The sequence below is a fragment of the Solea senegalensis genome, linkage group LG9 (assembly GCF_019176455.1).
Source record: "Solea senegalensis isolate Sse05_10M linkage group LG9, IFAPA_SoseM_1, whole genome shotgun sequence".
Taxonomy (NCBI): Eukaryota; Metazoa; Chordata; class Actinopteri; order Pleuronectiformes; family Soleidae; genus Solea; species Solea senegalensis.
The window spans coordinates 18,643,933-18,661,324 of record NC_058029.1 but is presented as its reverse complement, the minus strand read 5'-3'; the positions used below and the strand labels follow the sequence as shown (position 1 = coordinate 18,661,324).

At 38.7% G+C, this 17,392-nt stretch overlaps 3 protein-coding genes across 6 annotated transcripts in view; 2 read left to right on the top strand and 1 right to left on the bottom strand.

Annotated features, from left to right (window-relative positions):
- Positions 1-65: 65 nt before the first annotated feature.
- slc25a40 (solute carrier family 25 member 40) lies at positions 66-4,678 on the bottom strand. Its single transcript, XM_044034504.1, has 10 exons — positions 4,524-4,678; positions 4,301-4,405; positions 3,765-3,824; positions 3,556-3,662; positions 3,346-3,413; positions 2,722-2,846; positions 2,126-2,409; positions 1,933-2,014; positions 1,375-1,455; positions 66-1,291 (listed from the first exon to the last, which is right to left on the bottom strand). Exons 2-10 carry the CDS (start codon positions 4,398-4,400, stop codon positions 1,158-1,160), a joined length of 1,041 nt encoding a protein of 346 aa, XP_043890439.1. The 5' UTR covers positions 4,401-4,405; positions 4,524-4,678; the 3' UTR covers positions 66-1,157.
- Positions 4,679-5,045: 367 nt separating this feature from the next.
- Positions 5,046-12,385, top strand: dbf4 (DBF4 zinc finger). The gene is made up of 12 exons (XM_044033102.1): positions 5,046-5,601; positions 6,734-6,894; positions 7,707-7,910; positions 8,055-8,105; positions 8,190-8,259; positions 8,371-8,447; positions 8,545-8,590; positions 8,711-8,756; positions 8,853-8,978; positions 9,839-9,953; positions 11,022-11,140; positions 11,266-12,385. Exons 1-12 carry the CDS (start codon positions 5,556-5,558, stop codon positions 12,038-12,040), a joined length of 1,836 nt encoding a protein of 611 aa, XP_043889037.1. The 5' UTR covers positions 5,046-5,555; the 3' UTR covers positions 12,041-12,385.
- Positions 12,386-14,891: 2,506 nt separating this feature from the next.
- Positions 14,892-17,392, top strand: part of adam22 (ADAM metallopeptidase domain 22) — a 59,522-nt gene continuing 57,021 nt past the window's right edge. The window contains exons 1-2 of one of the 4 annotated variants that reach the window (XR_006360970.1): positions 14,892-15,335; positions 15,536-15,696. Coding sequence is in view for 3 of the 4 variants with exons in the window: in XM_044033258.1 (XP_043889193.1) it covers positions 15,242-15,335; positions 15,536-15,696 (255 nt within the window). In the remaining variant the exon portion in view is untranslated. The remainder of the gene's footprint in view (positions 15,336-15,535; positions 15,697-17,392) is intronic. The other 3 variants (XM_044033258.1, XM_044033256.1, XM_044033257.1) reach the window with 3 other exon arrangements.

The window sequence follows — 17,392 nt, the reverse complement described above, 5'->3', positions numbered from 1 at the left end:
TGTTCTCTTGAACACAATAAGCACAAGTTGTGATGAATGAATGAATGAATGAATGAATGAATGAATGGAATTTCCAAAGAAAGAGTTTATTGGTTTTAGACTTTTAATTCCCCCACAAACATATACTTTAGAAGCAGGCTAGAGGTTTCTGGCACAAATGCACCTTTCGTTCCAGGTGAAGGAGAAAGGAAACACAAGTTTGAGGTCACAACTCCAGCAACACTTGTTTATGAGTTTATGGAAAACTAACCTGGATGAGGCTTGATCTCCCCACAGCTATCCACCTTTGAAAGCAATTTAATCACAGTGGTATAGGCATTTGTGGCTCAATACAGACTTATTTGTCTGCTTAGGTTAAGGCAATTTGAGGCAGGTGTTAGACACAACTAATAATGGACTGAATCTGAAAGGAATGCATTAAAATAAAACAAAAAGTATAATATAAACATAACTAAGTTTACAATCTAGTTTAGATTGGTAAAAACACAAACAAAAAACATATACCACTACATATCAGTTCTGAAATCAGCTAGTAATATTGGGAATTTCATTGCTTTAGTCTTAATGGGAGTTTTTGGAGATGAGATGATGAGAAGTGTCAGTTCGACAACAAAAGATGTCCTACGAACTGCAAGCGTTGATGGAGTTTTGACATCTACGAACATTCTCATTTAAGTTCAAGTATAAAAACATGGAACTCCTCTCTTGCTGATGGTACAAATACTGACACTGGTATTCAAAATTAAACTAATTCATACTAATTCATCTAATCTGAGGACTTCACAACATCTCAGTGATACATCCAATAAAGCGGGAAATGACAGATTATTTACAAATCTGTGGCTGCCGTCTCATAAAATGCTGCCTACAATGAGATTAATTGAAAAAAACAAAACATTTTCAGTTGTGTGGGTACTGCACAGCATGTAGAGCAGTAAATATACAACCATATAATATATTGTATGATTATAAATACTATGATTTAAAAGAAAAGCTTTCATATAAAGTTGAATTAACATTACTATGTGATGCAGAAATGGGCCAGGTAGTTTATTTTTTATTTTCCATTCTGCTTTTTTTCTTCTTCTTTTTCATTTGGGAAATCAGCTTCTTCTAGCAGTAGTCATTTGAGTTGGAGAGAGGTGAGTGGAAAACCTTCAGGTGTTAGTGGTCTGTAGCAGACTGACTGTCTTCTCTTGGTTGTGCTTGCGGAAAAAGGCCTTGCCAAACTCATAAGTGCTGATCATAATAGCACAGGCTGGGGCCACTTTGATCAACCTAGGGAAAAAACCTGGCACAGTGACATCGCGTATGAGAAGAGGCAAAATATTGGTGAGTAAAATGATATAATTATAATGTGCAAAAACATCTTACCTGCTAACAGTCTGCTAAAGCCTTCCTGTGTCACAATCCTTCTCATCAAACTGAAGGTGCTGGATGAGACCTTACATGACACTGACAAGAGAAGGACACTCATCAGTGATACATTAACACAAAAAAAAGATTTAGTTTCAGTGATATAGAGCAGTGGTTCTTAAACTTTTATACTGGTGTGGTCTTCTGCTTCAATAGCAGCACATTTGTTTCAAAGCTTCAAAGTTCATGTTGCACATTCAGAAATGGTCTTCTGCATACCTAAGTTGTATCGACTGGTTATTTATGTTAATCGAGTTATTTATTCTCTTTAAACCCTAAATATGTTTTTGTATGGAAACCCCAGGAGATATTTGTCTTCCTTATTCTGATGCGCAGTTTGAGTTACATCCAAAAAAAAGTTTGTTCTACTTGAAGCTCTTACTTACTTCTAGCTCTTATTTGTAGCCAAATGTTTAAATGCACTTTTGTAAGTCGCTTTGGATAAAAGCGTCTGCTAAATGACATGTAATGTAATGTAATGTAAAAATTACAATAAAGATTTAATGCCATAGTTACAATTCTTTGCTTGCAGCTCTCCCAGCTCCACCTGCCTTCTTGTTTTCACCACATCAAACGGTAATGTTACGATGGATGCAATCTGAAAGAAATTTTAGAAAGACTTAACAAACAGTAAATGATGGTTTTTCTTGACCGTTTACTCATAAACTGACACATTTTCTGTGAATCCGTTTTTGGCTGATGCACTCACTGAGCCAGACACTGCTCCAGATATGAAGGCGATGGTGAATGTGGGTTCCCTGGCGTTGTGTCGTTCACACAGCCACTTCTTGCCCTTTTCGTAGCTGTACCAGTAAATGGCTGAGAAGGGCACGTCCCGGAGCAGCGTGGGTCCCAAACCTCTCCACAGCGACAGCCAGCCCTTGTTCGCCACTGCTGAGCGTATGCAGGCGGTCAACTCCCTGTACGACTGTTTCTGAGACTGCAGCTTTGTGCGTATCAGCTCCAGAGGGCTGATCACTGTTGCTGCTCCCACTGAAACAAACAGAAGAGACAAAGCACAGATTAAATAGTGTGGACATTTTTTAGCTTTATACAATTAACACAAAAACTGCTGCAGCAATTACAGTAAAGTTGGTTTCCCTTTAAAATGAATTATGTGTATCTGTATGAATGTGAGCAGGGAACTTAGTCTGAATAAATAAAAGTTTAGAAAGGGAACAATAACAACTACTTTAAAGCCACATTTTCAGTCAGTATAGTTTAGTTAACCAGAGATGTTTAATTCTGTGAACATCAAAGTGAATTTGTCGCGTTGCCTAGTGACAGAACAGAACCATAGCTTACATCTAGCAGTGGGTCCTGCCAGGAGAGGAGCCTCGTCAGCATAGGTGCCCATCCTGACCCTGAGTGCTGCACACAGCTGGTCGTAACATGTGAAGTAGATCACTGTAGCTGGGACTGCCATTACACTAGAGACAGCACATACAGACAATAAACACATGTTTTTCAAACACATTGTTACTGTTGGAAAGAATTCATCAAAAAAAAACAAAACAAAATAACAGTAGTTAACAAATTAATAAACATTATTTATTCAAATAGAAGCATGACAAGAGGAAGTGCAGTTTAGAGCAGGCACACCTATTCATTATACCTACAAGTCAGGCAACAACTGCCTATGCTGCAAAGAAACCTAAAAATTGAATGTAAATGATCCCATGGCAAAAACACACAATAAAACACAAAATAAAAGTGTCAGTATCAACACAAAGTTTCCCAGATGGAGAGATATATTGCATATGAAACGAGTGTGTCTGTCCATGCTCATTTAATATACTGCAACTGGTGAAGGAAACTTGACCATCAACTTATTTTCCCGCAATCCTGCCTACTGCAGCTTTAAGATGAAGTCGAGGCAGAGTAAAGTGTCACACAGAGCAAAACAAACACCCAAGATTTAACACTTACAGGGTTGGAGGTAGACCACTCCATAGTGACTTTATTCCTTCATGGCGTACAATGTTAACGAAGGCATCCTGCATAGATAAGACACAGAGTGAAGAGTCAGAGTAGGACGATGTACACACTCAAGCACAGGCTCTATTACTCACAAAAGGCAATGTGAAACTTCATAACACATTATCACAAACAATTGGCATGCAATTTTATCTTGCTAACCAGGGTGCCACTGAAGTGACCGGGGGCTTTGTACCAGGCCTTTGTGTTTCCATTTACACACACACATATGTGGTCCATCAGTCCGTTGCAGTAGACGAAGCATTTACCTAAATATTACAAACACATACAGTAAATGGCCATATTGTAGTTAGTACCACTGGATCATATAAAACACAATACTAAGCCAATTTAAGGTATGCACATTATACCTTTGGGGAAGGGGTTCTTCTGAGCTTGAAGTCTGATCTTCACAACATCCAGAGGTGTGACTGAAAAATAAAGAAAATAAACGTCAACATGAGACTTTTAAGTATGTCTGTTAGGTGCACTACCTGCTTTCCCTGTATTTACAGCAGAATAATACTGCATTGTGGACTGTTTGAATAATGATTTGGCAGTTTATTAGGTGCACTACATACATATATATATATATATATATATATATATATATATATGTATATTTTAAAAGAACCAACAAGTTTAAGTAAAAAGGAAATGTCTCCACCAAGTATTGTTGCTGCCCTGCAATAAATCATACAATAATGCAGTGGAAATTTTCAGTGTCACAAATTAGTTTGCGTTGCATTCAGAAGTAAAAAAAATACACAATTATTTGATTAAATTTGCGAAAGTCACAATTCCACAACGTCATACTGCAAAACAAGTCGACACTCCTTTCCCGTTATTTAAAGGAACATGACAACATGTGCCAGATCTGATCGGAAATGTCTGACACATTCCTCACCAAACAGTGACGTGAGGATGGCTCCAGAGCAGGACGCCACCATCTGCTGGAGAGGGGCAATGTCATCCCTGGCTGCAGGGGCAGATCTCTGGCCACTCATGATGTCTTCATAAAACACATACAAATAGTAGTTGTCAGGTATGCGAAATGTCACGTTACCTATCGAACCGATCAATCAGTTAGGCTAACCTGCGTTAGCCAATTAGCTTATCCAACTTCCTACCTGCTAAAACTTCTTGTCATCCATGAAGTCTTCCATGAAACTATACATTCTTCTCGAGTTTTGTGAGTTAGTGTTCTACAGAGTCCAGACGTGAATAAGAGATAAACCCGTACGCGTGCGATATGTAACCCTCGATATCACCATTTACACAACAAACACACGTAATATTGGTTTAAGTGAAGCAGATTCTTCACTTTTTAAATTTTAGATTACATACAATACAACTCAAACACATGCACGTAACACGAAATACCTTTGTAAATTAAAAAAAAACACCCAACCTGATATATTCTTAACACATTTATTTAAGTTATTTTATTTTACATTGTTGAGGAAACATCACATTCAAACAAAAGGGACGTTTACGTAGTAATAGTGTTGCCAGGTTTTGTAAGATTCCGTAAACACGAGGCGTCTCGTGTTTTTTCATAAGATGTGTCTGATAGCGTTAGTTTAACTGAGGAAAGAAAACGCCTTTTTAGTAAGTAAATAAATTGAAAAAATATTATGTGTGTTTCCTTCGCGTTCCCAGATAACTGGTGTGCTTTTGAAAGTGATTACGGTCAGGTGACCGGAAAGTGTCAAACATGGCAACTTACGCTCACTCCACCATTGTATTTAAAGCGGGAACGAGACGTTATGTCGATCGAAAAAGTTTCCTTCAGCTGTACGAATAGAAGGAAAAGTAGCAGGTCAATGGACATTATGTGGTAACAAACATGCCACGACAACTCGGGAGACTTTCTTGTAAATTTAAACCTGCGAAATGTTGAGACTAATTCAAAACAGGAAACCAACGAGCCTGGGGAAACACTGAACCTACTGAAGTTTAATCAGTGTCGGATACATGAACAGCCTCCACCTCTTCTCAGCTGATTGTTTTGCCAGACGACTGTTTTTGTTTCACCTTTCAGTGTAAATAATTATTATAGATTGTTACAACCACGGGACAATACAAAGGACTTCCTGTGACATGTTGACTGAAGACCGAGGGGCAAGAAAAACATTTATCTCTTAACGAAAGAGAGTAAAATGAAGCCAAAACGCATTCAGAGGCCTAGAGGACCCAATTGGCAAGGTAAAATTATAGTTTATTATTTTATTATAGTGTCTTTTCAGTTTTGTCCAATCGCAGACGTTTGTTTTCACGTGTCATCGTAGTACAACAAAGCTTCTGTTTTTAGGATTAATACTAAATTCAGTAAATGGTGTCTAAAATGATTGTCATCAACTGAAATCCATCCAAGATAATAACCAATTAAGTTATTGTTGTTATAACTGCACTGATCACACAGTATATCGAAATTTTGTTCATTCTTGAGAATCTTGATATTTGTGCTTCACTAACGAAAAAAAGAGTGCTGTACAGATGACATAAACATGATGACAGAACGATGTGATAGATGCTCAGATGATAAAAGGATGTTACAGTTCAGTGTTACAGGCAGGTTACAAAAAGTGTAGTCAATCAAGGGTAATACTGCCATGGTTGAGTTGGAAAACTAAAGAATGAAGCAGACAGACTCAGGAGTCCATGCTTATCCTTTGCCAATTTATGTAGGATATTTAACATTTATCCACAGAATGATGATACTATTCCCTGTTGCAGTATATGAAAGAATATCTTACAATATCATATAGTCTACCAGAACTAGTTCCATTATTTACATCTTGACTCAGGTGACCCTGGAGTAAAACGTGGTGGGTTAAAATCAAAGCCGCACCAAATATTAATATAATGCAATTTTATTTTAGGACAGAGCCGGACACAGTAGTGGTCCCTCTGTCCCACTTTTATATTTTAGGCACAGAGGTGAAAGCTGAGTGTTAATTTTATGTCTTTAATTGCAAGAGACTGGAAAATGATGTCAAATTTTAACACATTACGTGTCTTCACTTTATTTTCTCATACCATTGTTCCATAACAGTAGCGATCCCAGAATGAGGTAAAGTTAAGAAGGGCAGACATGTTTTTGATGGACTTCAGGTAAACTACTATTAAGGTAAACATTTTTAAGCTCAAGAGTTAAAAGTGGAACATGTGATGAGCAGCTGACTGAAGGTGCTGACAAGCGCTGGTCACGCTATGTAAAATCAAATCGATTCAGTTGTTGGGGATCAGCTGACTGGCAAGTGTCTATTGATGCTCTCAGATGAGATTAAGTTGTGGAACTGACCTTTTCTCCTTTATTCTTTCCATTGTCTTTTAGGAAAGCCTGGGGACACAATAACACTGAGCCAAACGAAGCCAACATCACATGTGTCCTCTTCCACTCACAGCAAACCTTTTGCAGGGAGAGTGTTTTACCTGGACCTGCCATCAAACAGGACCACAGAGATATTGGAGAGTGACATCAAACAACTGGGAGGGGTGAGAGATAATCACATTTAGTTCCAGTTTTAATTAGCTTTAAATGTCTCTTTTGGCAACATTACATTCTACTTTATTTGTAGTGTGCTTAATCACAGCACGCATACTTTTTAGGGCACTTTACAGAGTAAGAGTTAGACCTTGCAATATTATATTGCTTCCAAATTAGGAATGCAGCTTTATAGAATCCGGCTTCAGCTATCACTTCCTCTCTTGTGCAACAAACTTTAAATTAAATTAATTTAAATTAAGATGATAAATTAATTAAATTTAAATGTAGGTTTTGGTGTGAAACCTTCATCTTAATAATCAGTTGTTTGTGTTGTTTTGACATGTTAGCATATATGCTTTAAACTTCCAGCTCTCATTTCCCTGTCATCATGATATCATAGATCAATCTTAACTTTATTTATTGATGATTATTTAATACAAAATGTACTTTTTTTTGCTAATTTGGTGCTATTATTAAAGAGTAGTATTTTAGTAACAACAAAAGTGATAAACCTTAAATGCTGAATTTACCTTGTTTTAATAAAACATGTTTATCATCAAAATGGATTTAAATCGTAAAATATGAGTTGTACATAAAGTAATTGACATATCTGACTCAGATATTTTCAGCAACTGGGACATGATTTTTCTCTACTCACTTGGTTATGGATGCTTATAAGTTTCTATTAACATAGTTGGATTAAGGTGGATACCCAGCCCTGTAAGATGCTGTCTGCATACTCTGTGAAATGCTGTTGTCACTCCCCCAAAACAAGAAGAATTCCCCCAAAACATCTGTTTGTATCTTGTCTGTCTGACAGACTGTTGAGAAGTTCTTCAGTAAGGAAATTAAGTATCTGGTCTCCAACAAGAGGGAAGCCCAATATGTGCAGTGCCTCAGGCAGGACTCGCCTGTGCCCAGCCCAGACTCTGGACCAAGTTCACCTCATCCTTGCTCAAACCCGCACCGACCAGGCAGCCATGGGGACAACATCAAGAACAGGTCTCAAGGTCAAATTGAGACGGTGAGATCACTTTCATTGTTGCAACATTGTTTACATGTCTTTTACTCTTTTAACTTACTTTTTTCACTTAGTTTAAATGCATATATAGCATGATATGCTTTTACATTCAACCTCGCAAATGAAAACTTTCTGTTGATATTTCAGTTTGTCACAAGTCGAGGGAAATCTTTGGTGGAAAAAGTGGTGAAAGTGCAGGTTTGTTAAGTCAACATTAATGAATTTACAAAATACCTTTAAATCTGTCTTTTCTGTGCTAATAGATGATCTGATTGTGTTTAGGAGAGGGCACAATTGAGCAAGATTCTGTCAAATGCTCTGGAGTGGGGTGTGAAAATCCTCTACATCAAAGGTATGTCCCGAATGATATTTGAGTTATTGTTACATTGCGTCACTTTATTATATTATTTGAATTGTTGCAGTGAAATTGTAACTAATGTTTTTTTTGTTTTTTTAATCACAGATGTAATGGCGTATGTACAGAAGAGAAAAAGGGTCCTTAGCAGCCAGTGTCCTGCAACTTCTGCTGTAAAAACAAATGTAAGTTTATTGGTTTGAACACGTACATGCCTTCGTTAAACATGGATTACATGAATACTTTCAATATGAATTTAAAGTGCTTTCTCTGTTGTCATAGGTCAAAGCTGAGTCAACGGCAAAACAAGGATTTCAGAAATGCAAAGGTTTAATGATTTGATTTAATTTGCATTCTTTTATCTTTAGCTCAAAGTACAGTGTCTGTTTTAGATGCTTTATAAATGCATACTCAAATTGAAATGGACTATATATGATGTTTTTTCCAGCTGGAAGAATCACCAAACCATTCGTTAAGGTTGAAGATTCAAGCAGGTAAAAAGCAGGACAGTAAATTAAGCAGACCTCAATCTTCTGTCTTTAACTTGTTTGCATCTGCCAACTATTTAATGTTTCTTTCCTCTACCTCAGACACTACCGTCCAATCTACCGCACAATGCCAAACATGCCAGAGTTCAAACTGAAGTCTCTTCCTCCTTGTAGTCCCTTCTGCGTTGAGGACAAATATTCACCTGGTAACAAACCGGATGGAAAAAGGTTTGGTCATTTATTTTCCGCTTTTCTCTTTGCTAGTTACATTTTCAGAAAAATGTTTTGTTATTATTTTATTACAGTTTGAAACTACGCTGTCATCTTGATGTCATAGATCAACTTTAAGTTTATTTTTCAATGGTTGAATCCTGCATATTGTCATATTTTCTGCTCATATACCACATTTCCCTTTGGACCAACTAACCACTACTCCTCAAACTGTTTTCATCCATCCATCCATCTTCTACTGCTTTATCCTCCACATGAGGGTCACGGGCGGAGCTGTGCCAATCTCAGCTTACGTAGGGCGATAGGCGGGGTACACCCTGGACAGTTTAACAGTCCATCACAGGGCCACATACATAAACAAACAACTACTGCAGATGTTTTTATTATTATGATTATTTAACGAAAAGGCATATGTATATCCCTTGTCTTTGCAAAATAAAAAGTAATATTTTTTTTCACAAGAAAAAAGTTAGATCTGTTGATCTATTTGCACACAGCTTTCGTTGTAGTGTGTCATGACTTCATCTTTCTATCTCTTTTTGTGTTGACGCCCTGTGCTTGTTTTCTAACCATGCATGGATAATACAAATTTACAGCAAAATTACTAACCACTTATCTATCTAACTAACTAATTATATCCAAAATGTTGTCCTTATAATACAATAGAATAATGTATTTGATATCCTCTTTAAAAAATTTCCCCCCGGGGATTAATAAAGTATTCTGATTCTGAAACTTTGGGGAGTTGCTCAGTCAATTGCACAACAAGATTGCATGGACATTAATCATTTAAATTTGTCAAAAATTTACAATTTTATCTGATTCTATTTGTTCAACCTCGCGATCTTTGGTTACAGAGGCGCGAAAGCCTCAGCCAGTGAGGAGAAAGTCCATGGCCGAAAGAAGAACAGAGACAAGAAACGAGGCGGCTACTGCGAGTGCTGTGTGGTCAAATATGAAAAACTCACAACCGTAAGTCTTCACAGTTGTTCATAAATTTTAAATACATTTTATTATTTTTTATTATTTACAAATGGGTAGCTTTATAATGTATCAAGGCTCTAACTTGAATCCAATACTATTAACAATTCCTTGCAGCTCATCTTAAATTAGTAATTATTAGGGTCTAAGTGTGAAGGACCCTACTGAAACCAAAGGAGTTATTACTATGATTGGACTTGCACAAGCCAGTGTCTTTTTAAGCCCAGATAAATGCAGAGGGTTGCGCCAGGAAGGGCATCCGGCATAAAACTTGTGCCAAAACCAAATATGCAAATCGAACCTATGACTTCCGTACCGGATCGGCCGAGGCCCGGGTTAACAATGACCGCCATTGGTGCCGATAACCTACAGGGTAACAGTGGAAATGGGGCTACTATGGGTCGAAGTCGAAGGAGGAGAGGAGGAAGGCAGGTTCAGAAACAGAGAGAAAAGAGGAAAGGCAAGAGTCTGGGACTGAGAGTAGGGACTTTGAATATTGGGACGATGACGGGAAAAGCTAGAGAGTTGATATGATGCAGAGAAGGAAGGTGGATATACTGTGTGTCCAGGAGACCAGGTGGAAAGGTAGCAAGGCGAGAAGCTTAGGTGCAGGTTTTAAGTTGTACTACTATGGTATTGATAAGAAGAGAAATGGAGTAGGGGTTATCCTAAAGGAGGAGTTTGTTAGGAATGTCCTGGAAGTGAAGAGTGTCACATAGACTGATGAGTCTGAAGCTTGAAATTGAATGTGTGATGTTAAATGTTATTAGTGGCTATGCCCCACAGATGGGATGTGAATTAGAGGAAAAGGAAACATTCTGGAGTGAGTTCGATAAAGTGATGCAGAATATAATATGGTGCAGAGGTGAGAGAGTGGTAATTGGTGCATACTTCAATGGACATGTTGGTGCAGGAAATAGAGGTGATGAAGAAGTGATGGGCAGGTTTGGTATCCAAGACAGGAACACAGAGGGACAGATGGTGGTAGACTTTGCAAAAAGGATGGAAATGGAGAGAGCCATGTTTATCAATAATTTAACAGCCATCTTTTTTGTTCAGCATCTGCAGAGTGAACGTCATAAGGCTTTCTCCAAGAGTGATGATAAATACTTGGTGGTGGACAGGCAGATTTCATCACTGCACTGCAACTTCATTCACATCAATGCTAAAGCTAAAAGGTAATGCTTCTGTATTCCATCACAACTTTTATCAACGTTAATATGCCTCTCGCTCTTATTTTTGTTTCTGACATTTCTTTATTCTTTTCTATTTCATTAAACTATATTTATTTTATTCCCTTTAGACCAAAGTGCAGTGTTTCCTCTGTTGTGGTAGCTACTGGACCATGTGGGAAAACTGAGCTAAGTCACAGGGCAGATCTCAATGCCACGCAGACTATAAAACAGGAGCAGAATCATCAGACTCTAAGTGTGGAATCTAATCCAGGATATGCTGTAAAAATCAGATCACTCCCTGTGTCTGTGCCTCTGATGCACAAGGACAGGAGGAGCACATATCTTGCACGTAAATGGCAGTTCAGAAAAAAATCCTGGACCGCTTGCTCTCAAAATGCTCAGGATGTTCAAAGTCCTCGGCTTACGAAAGAAACAGCCTCCTCTATAGGTGAATGTCATGTATCGCTTCTTTCCTTAGCTACTCAGGTCGACTCAGTGGACCAAATACTTCACAAAGACACAAACGGCTCACCCTCACCACCTCATATTAATGACTTCTCAAACAGGATAAATGTTACAAAGCAACAAGAGGAGCATAATATGAACAAGGATTTGTTACCGTTTGAGGCTTTGGAGAATGGAAATGCATCACCAGACAACAAGATTGTAACAGACCTTCCAGAAAACACACAAGTTCTCTCACAAAACTTTTCTCCAGTAAGGAAAATACAGAGAAGGATTCGAGTTTATAAACGCAAAAGACGGAAAGTAGACCCACACATTGAACATGCAAAGCCAAGCAAGGTGCCTGACAACTCATCGCAGAAGCTTTGGGAGCTTTTCCAGTCAAGTGATGACATGGATGTAGAGTTTCATGGATTTGAGGATGAGGACGAGGAATGAGCTGAAGCAATTAGCTGGACTGTTATTGCTGTTTCCAATACTGAAACCATATCAATTTGTGTGTCATGGATTATCGGTGCTAACGTTATTGTTTTAGGAAAATAAAGATGCCCTAAAAATATGCATTAATTGGTGAAATATCCGTAATTTGTCACATTCTTCAAAGCATTCCATAGAAAACTGCCACTTGAAGAATGATGACAAAAATCAAATTTTTCAAGTGAATGCATTTCAAAATAAAGCTTAAGACTAAATACTGTAGATTCAGTAGTAACATTTTAATACAATAATCCAGTGAAAGAAAACGTGGAATCGACTGCGTAATAAAATACAATGTGAATGGCCTATCTGTTGAATGTGTGGTACTTGGAGACCGGTGACATTTAAGGATTCTTATAAGTGCACTTTTCATGACTTGCCTTCATGTGGTTTTTCTGATGCATTAGCTCAGCTTCTCTCATTTTCCTGCATTTGGTGCATTAGCGTAGTGCCTCTTTTCTCCATCACTGCTTTTAAATGGATGCTCTGGGTCAAATGGGAGTCTCTTTGCCACTGACATTTAGAAAAACACATGAGCAATAGTGTGTTCTGCAGTATAAGCACAGCATTAGCGCAAATAAGGCAATGATGAATGCAGACCATGTCATTTTAAAACCTGCTCCCAATGTACTTCGATTATAGTGAAATGACGTAAGATGATACATCTACATGTTCTGCATCTTTCTTAAACTAAGCACATAGTAATGATTTGTCATTGTGTACTCTGACATACACAGAGACTGGAATCTACATGCTGTATAGAACAACTATTTGCTAAGTGTACACATTTGCAGTACAGATAATGTATTCAAGTTCTTGTATAACTTTAAACAGATTTTTTTTTATTTTATTATTTAAATTCCTCCTGATGGCAGAGAGGCTCCAGGATTCATTAACTTCAACATAATATTGTGTCAGATTGTGTGTGAACTCTCGCCCCAGAACCACAGCAGCTCCCTGAGTGAACAGTGACTGTGCGAGTGAGTGACTGAGACTACACAGACTGGTGTGGACTTCCACAAGCACTGCTTTCACTGCAACAGGTAATATGATGATGCTGCCACCAGTCTCAGCAGTTCATGTACAATTTAACATATTGGTCAAAAGGTAAAACCAATTACTTAAAATACCATACCATACTACAATAGATAAAAAATACCTAATGTAAAGTTGCTACTAAGTAGCAACTCTCCTTGCTACTTAGTAATAGTTTTTTTGTCTTTATGCACCTAAGAAGTGGATTTGCAAAGTTTTTTCTTTTCCGTTTTACATCCTCAAAGAGGCATCCAGGAGATCTGCCACAGCCAAATACTACACCGAATAAGGCCGGTCCTCAAGAGTCAGCTGAATGGTTGGAACAAGATCCAAGCCATCAATACCTACGCCCTGCTTGAAATCAGATTCCATCTCTGGCCAAGGGAAGACTTCCAGACAAGAAAGCTCCTCACCTCACATGGAGGGGTTCACCCCTAGTCCAGCACCTGAAGCTGGTCACTAAGCAGGAGGAAGGAGGCTGAGGACTAGTGAATGGCAAAGCCACTAGCCAGGATGAAGCAACTAACATCCAAGAGTACATGAGGAAGATGTCCAGTGATGAACTAAGCACCTCATGGCAGGACCTGGTGTTGACCAGGATGGTGTACTGAGGCAGTGCAGCACATCACAGCAGCAATGTACAGGAACATCTGTGCCGAGAATGGGCTGGGTCAAGGGTCAAGATGGAAGACGCCTACTCTGGTCGAGAGTAACAGGACTAACAGTTCAAGACAGACAAGTTGCTGGTGGCTAATCAACCAGACATAGTGGTCATTGAAAACAACAGCAAAAAGGGCAGTGTTCATAGATGTAGCAACCCCATGTGACTGCAACATCAAGAACAAGGAACACAAGAAGCTTGAGAGACAAAGGGCTGAAATAGGTGCTTGGCTTGAGAAGATGTGGGGAGTAAAGGCAACTGTGGTCCCAGTATTATTAGGAGCACTAGGGCTGTAACACCCCCCATATTTAAACGATGACTGTAAAGATGCAGACTGTCCCTTGTGGCACTTAATAAATCACTTGAGCTTTAAATTAATGAGTTAGACAGCACTTTCAAGTCACTTACTGAAATGTTAATTATTTTCTCCTTTCCCTATTATTGGAACAATGCAAATAAAAGCCACAGGAGTGGTTTTTATTAAGATGTGCGATACAACTCTATATCATCCCAGTTTTTCCAAAATATTTTATTGTTGTGGCAAAACGCTAAAATACCACAAAACAAAAGATGTCATTCTTGTGTAACGGCACAAATACTTGAAAAACATTTAATTTATCATCGCATCCACAAAAACAAACCACCCTGTTGTAACTTGTGTATTGTAGGTTGATGGAGTGAGTCATGCATGACAGGCAGGTTTGGGCAGGACTAGGTCTCCTGCTGAGATTTAAAGGTATAGTGTGTAGAATTTGGCAACATCTGGTGGTTGGTTAGTTGCATGTTGCAGCTGAATATCTCTCACCCCATCCCTCCATTCCAAGCATAAATGAGAACCTATGACAGCCTTCAGTTATTATCAAAACTTAAAATGGTGTTCAGTTTGTCCAAACATGACATGGTGGTCAAACATGATCTAAATGTATTTATTTTCTTTGGTAATGAAAACAATTCACAAATTAAGGTGATTTTTATTTAATTTAGTTTTATATTCCATTTCTGCCTAATGTAAACAACTCAACCTACATCTCTCACATTGGACCTTTATCATGGAAGGTGGAGGTGGTGGTGTTTTTTTGGTATCCCTCCCAGTGGAGGAAAGGCCGGGCCCGTAGCTCTTTTCCATCCTGTGTCCGCTCATATTTATGCATTAGGCGTTTCTGCAGTGAGTCGCTGGATATTGATGTGTTGTAAGGAGGTGTTCCCAGTCCTCCCTCCCTCCCTCTCACTCTCCTGCCTGCTCCCTCCGTGCTGCTGATCCGTGGGGTCTCTGTGCGCTCAGACGCGTTTGGCGTTCAGACTCGTAAGAACCCCAATGGCCCCCCTGCACCGACGGGACTGCGCTAACCAGACGACCAGCCCCGGCTCCGAGTGCTCCTAGCGAAGGCAGGACCCAGAGTCCGGGAGCCTGCTCCTGGAATACCGCATTGTTTTGTAATTTTCCAGCCAGAGAGAGAAAGGTGAAGATGCTGATGATGAGCCCGCGATGGTGGATTTCCCTTTTGTGCGTCTGTGGACTGATGCACGTCGGTCACCAGAGCAGAACAAATGCACGAAATGGTAACTGATATCCTCCTGTTCTCCTTAGCCTGAAACGTTAAATGTCAATATATCAATTATGGCAGATCGACTGCTTTACGATCTGCATGGAGAATAACACGCACAGCTTGTTTGTGTTCAGAATGATCAAATTCAGGACACATGACCACCTCAGATGGCCGTGTTTGTGATTGTTATGTCTGTGTTTCCTCTCTGTGCAGGAGACGCCTTGCTAAACATGAAGGCTCTTCGTGATGCTGGCAGGTTCGTGGGGAAGGAGGACACGGTGCCTGTCCGCTTGCTCTTCAGCAGGCACAATCTCAGCCAGATCACGCAGGATGAGCTCAGCACCAGGGTCAAAGCGAGCCCCGGCTCCACGCAGGTACATGGAGGTGTTTTCATTGTACTGTTGTCAGGATGGAGGGACAGAGAGAGAGACTGAGAGGAGGATGTGTGATGATGCCTTAAGGAGACATCCCTGTCCTCTGTCTCCAGTCTGTTTTCTGTTTGGATTGATTCATCTCCTCCTCAGCTCTACTCACCAGGAGCACAAATAATAAGTCAATCACTAACAAAGGAAAAAGCTTCTAACATAAAGCAAGTCTGCAGGTGCTATATGGGTCATCACCACTGCCTTCATGAGTGAAATGGATACAGACTATACTATAAAGTGATTTGAGTTATTAAGTATTAAACAATTATTTTATCCGCACTGTACATGTATAAACTCATCGGTCTAAGTCATCCAGTCAAAAACTGCATCTTGTGAGTTCAGCTGAGTTGGCAAGGTCACAGCAGCTGTCATTTTTTCACTTTTTTAATGAGTAAATGTGTGGATGACATACATTAGGGATGGAAGGATATTTAGTGTTACTGTTTATCGAAACAAGAAAAAGCACTCGCAGTTAGTTGTTCGTGGTGAATTTCCATTATTGGGATGATTGCATTGGGAAAATCGTTAATATTTCACGAGTGACTTGAGATGCTGTCTGGCTCCTCAGCATGCAGTCATAGTGATTTAGTCTGAAGTGCCACCAGGGGGAGCCTGCATCTTTGCAGTCATTCCAACACTGACCTTATTCAAGATTCTTGGTTTTCACTTTAAAACATTCACTAGTAAATATATATGTCCTTAGTTGCAAGGTTGCAACAGTACAATATTTTTAATTTAATCAAGTTATGTTTTTTTGTCATTAGTGATATGAATTAATCAGTTTTCTTTGTATCCATAATACAGACAAATGTTTGAATTCAAATCTCTAAGTTTATTTAAGTCCATATTTTTGAAAGCTTGTGCATACAAACCATATGAGAATAAGGATTCTCCCTTCATAATAAGGATCATGAATATTTTGGCTATTGAAGAATATTTTCACACTTCATATCACAATATTATGGAGAATTGGAATTATTGTGGCCAGGATCATTGTGACAGGAAATTTCATACCATGCCTAATATACAGTATGTGTGATTAATATGATGTGTACATTTAGCTGACTTTGCAGATATATTTGTATTATTGGTTGATATGTATGAAAAACAACATAGATTTGACTACCAGAGAGCATTGGCAGTCACATTTTTTAAATCATCTGTCACGATCAATCCTGGCACCAATCCTCTCAATAATTCATGAATTTAAATTAGATTAATACAAATATAGCCAAATGACACTATTCTCAAGTGTTGTGTTGTCAGAGCCTTAATGTAAGCCACTCAAAAACTGTAGGCTAGTGGACAAAGTGGGCTCTACATGGGTTTAACTCAATTTTTGCAGTGTGTGTGGTTTGGACATGATTACCTACCATATAAAATCAATCATGATAAAGTTATGCAGAAAGCTGCTAGTAGTCATCTGATCCCCGTGGGCCCAACAAGGGTTTTTAGCAAGGGAACTTACCAGAGCCATTTGGCCTTGTCTAAAGTTACATTTAAAGTGTAGTAATACTTGTAAACATTGTATCTGTATTGCTTAAAACTACCATGTATTTTTAATTCATGCCCATTGTGTTGACTAGTCCAGAGACAATATATTAATATATGTATGTATATGTATATGTATATGTATATATGTATA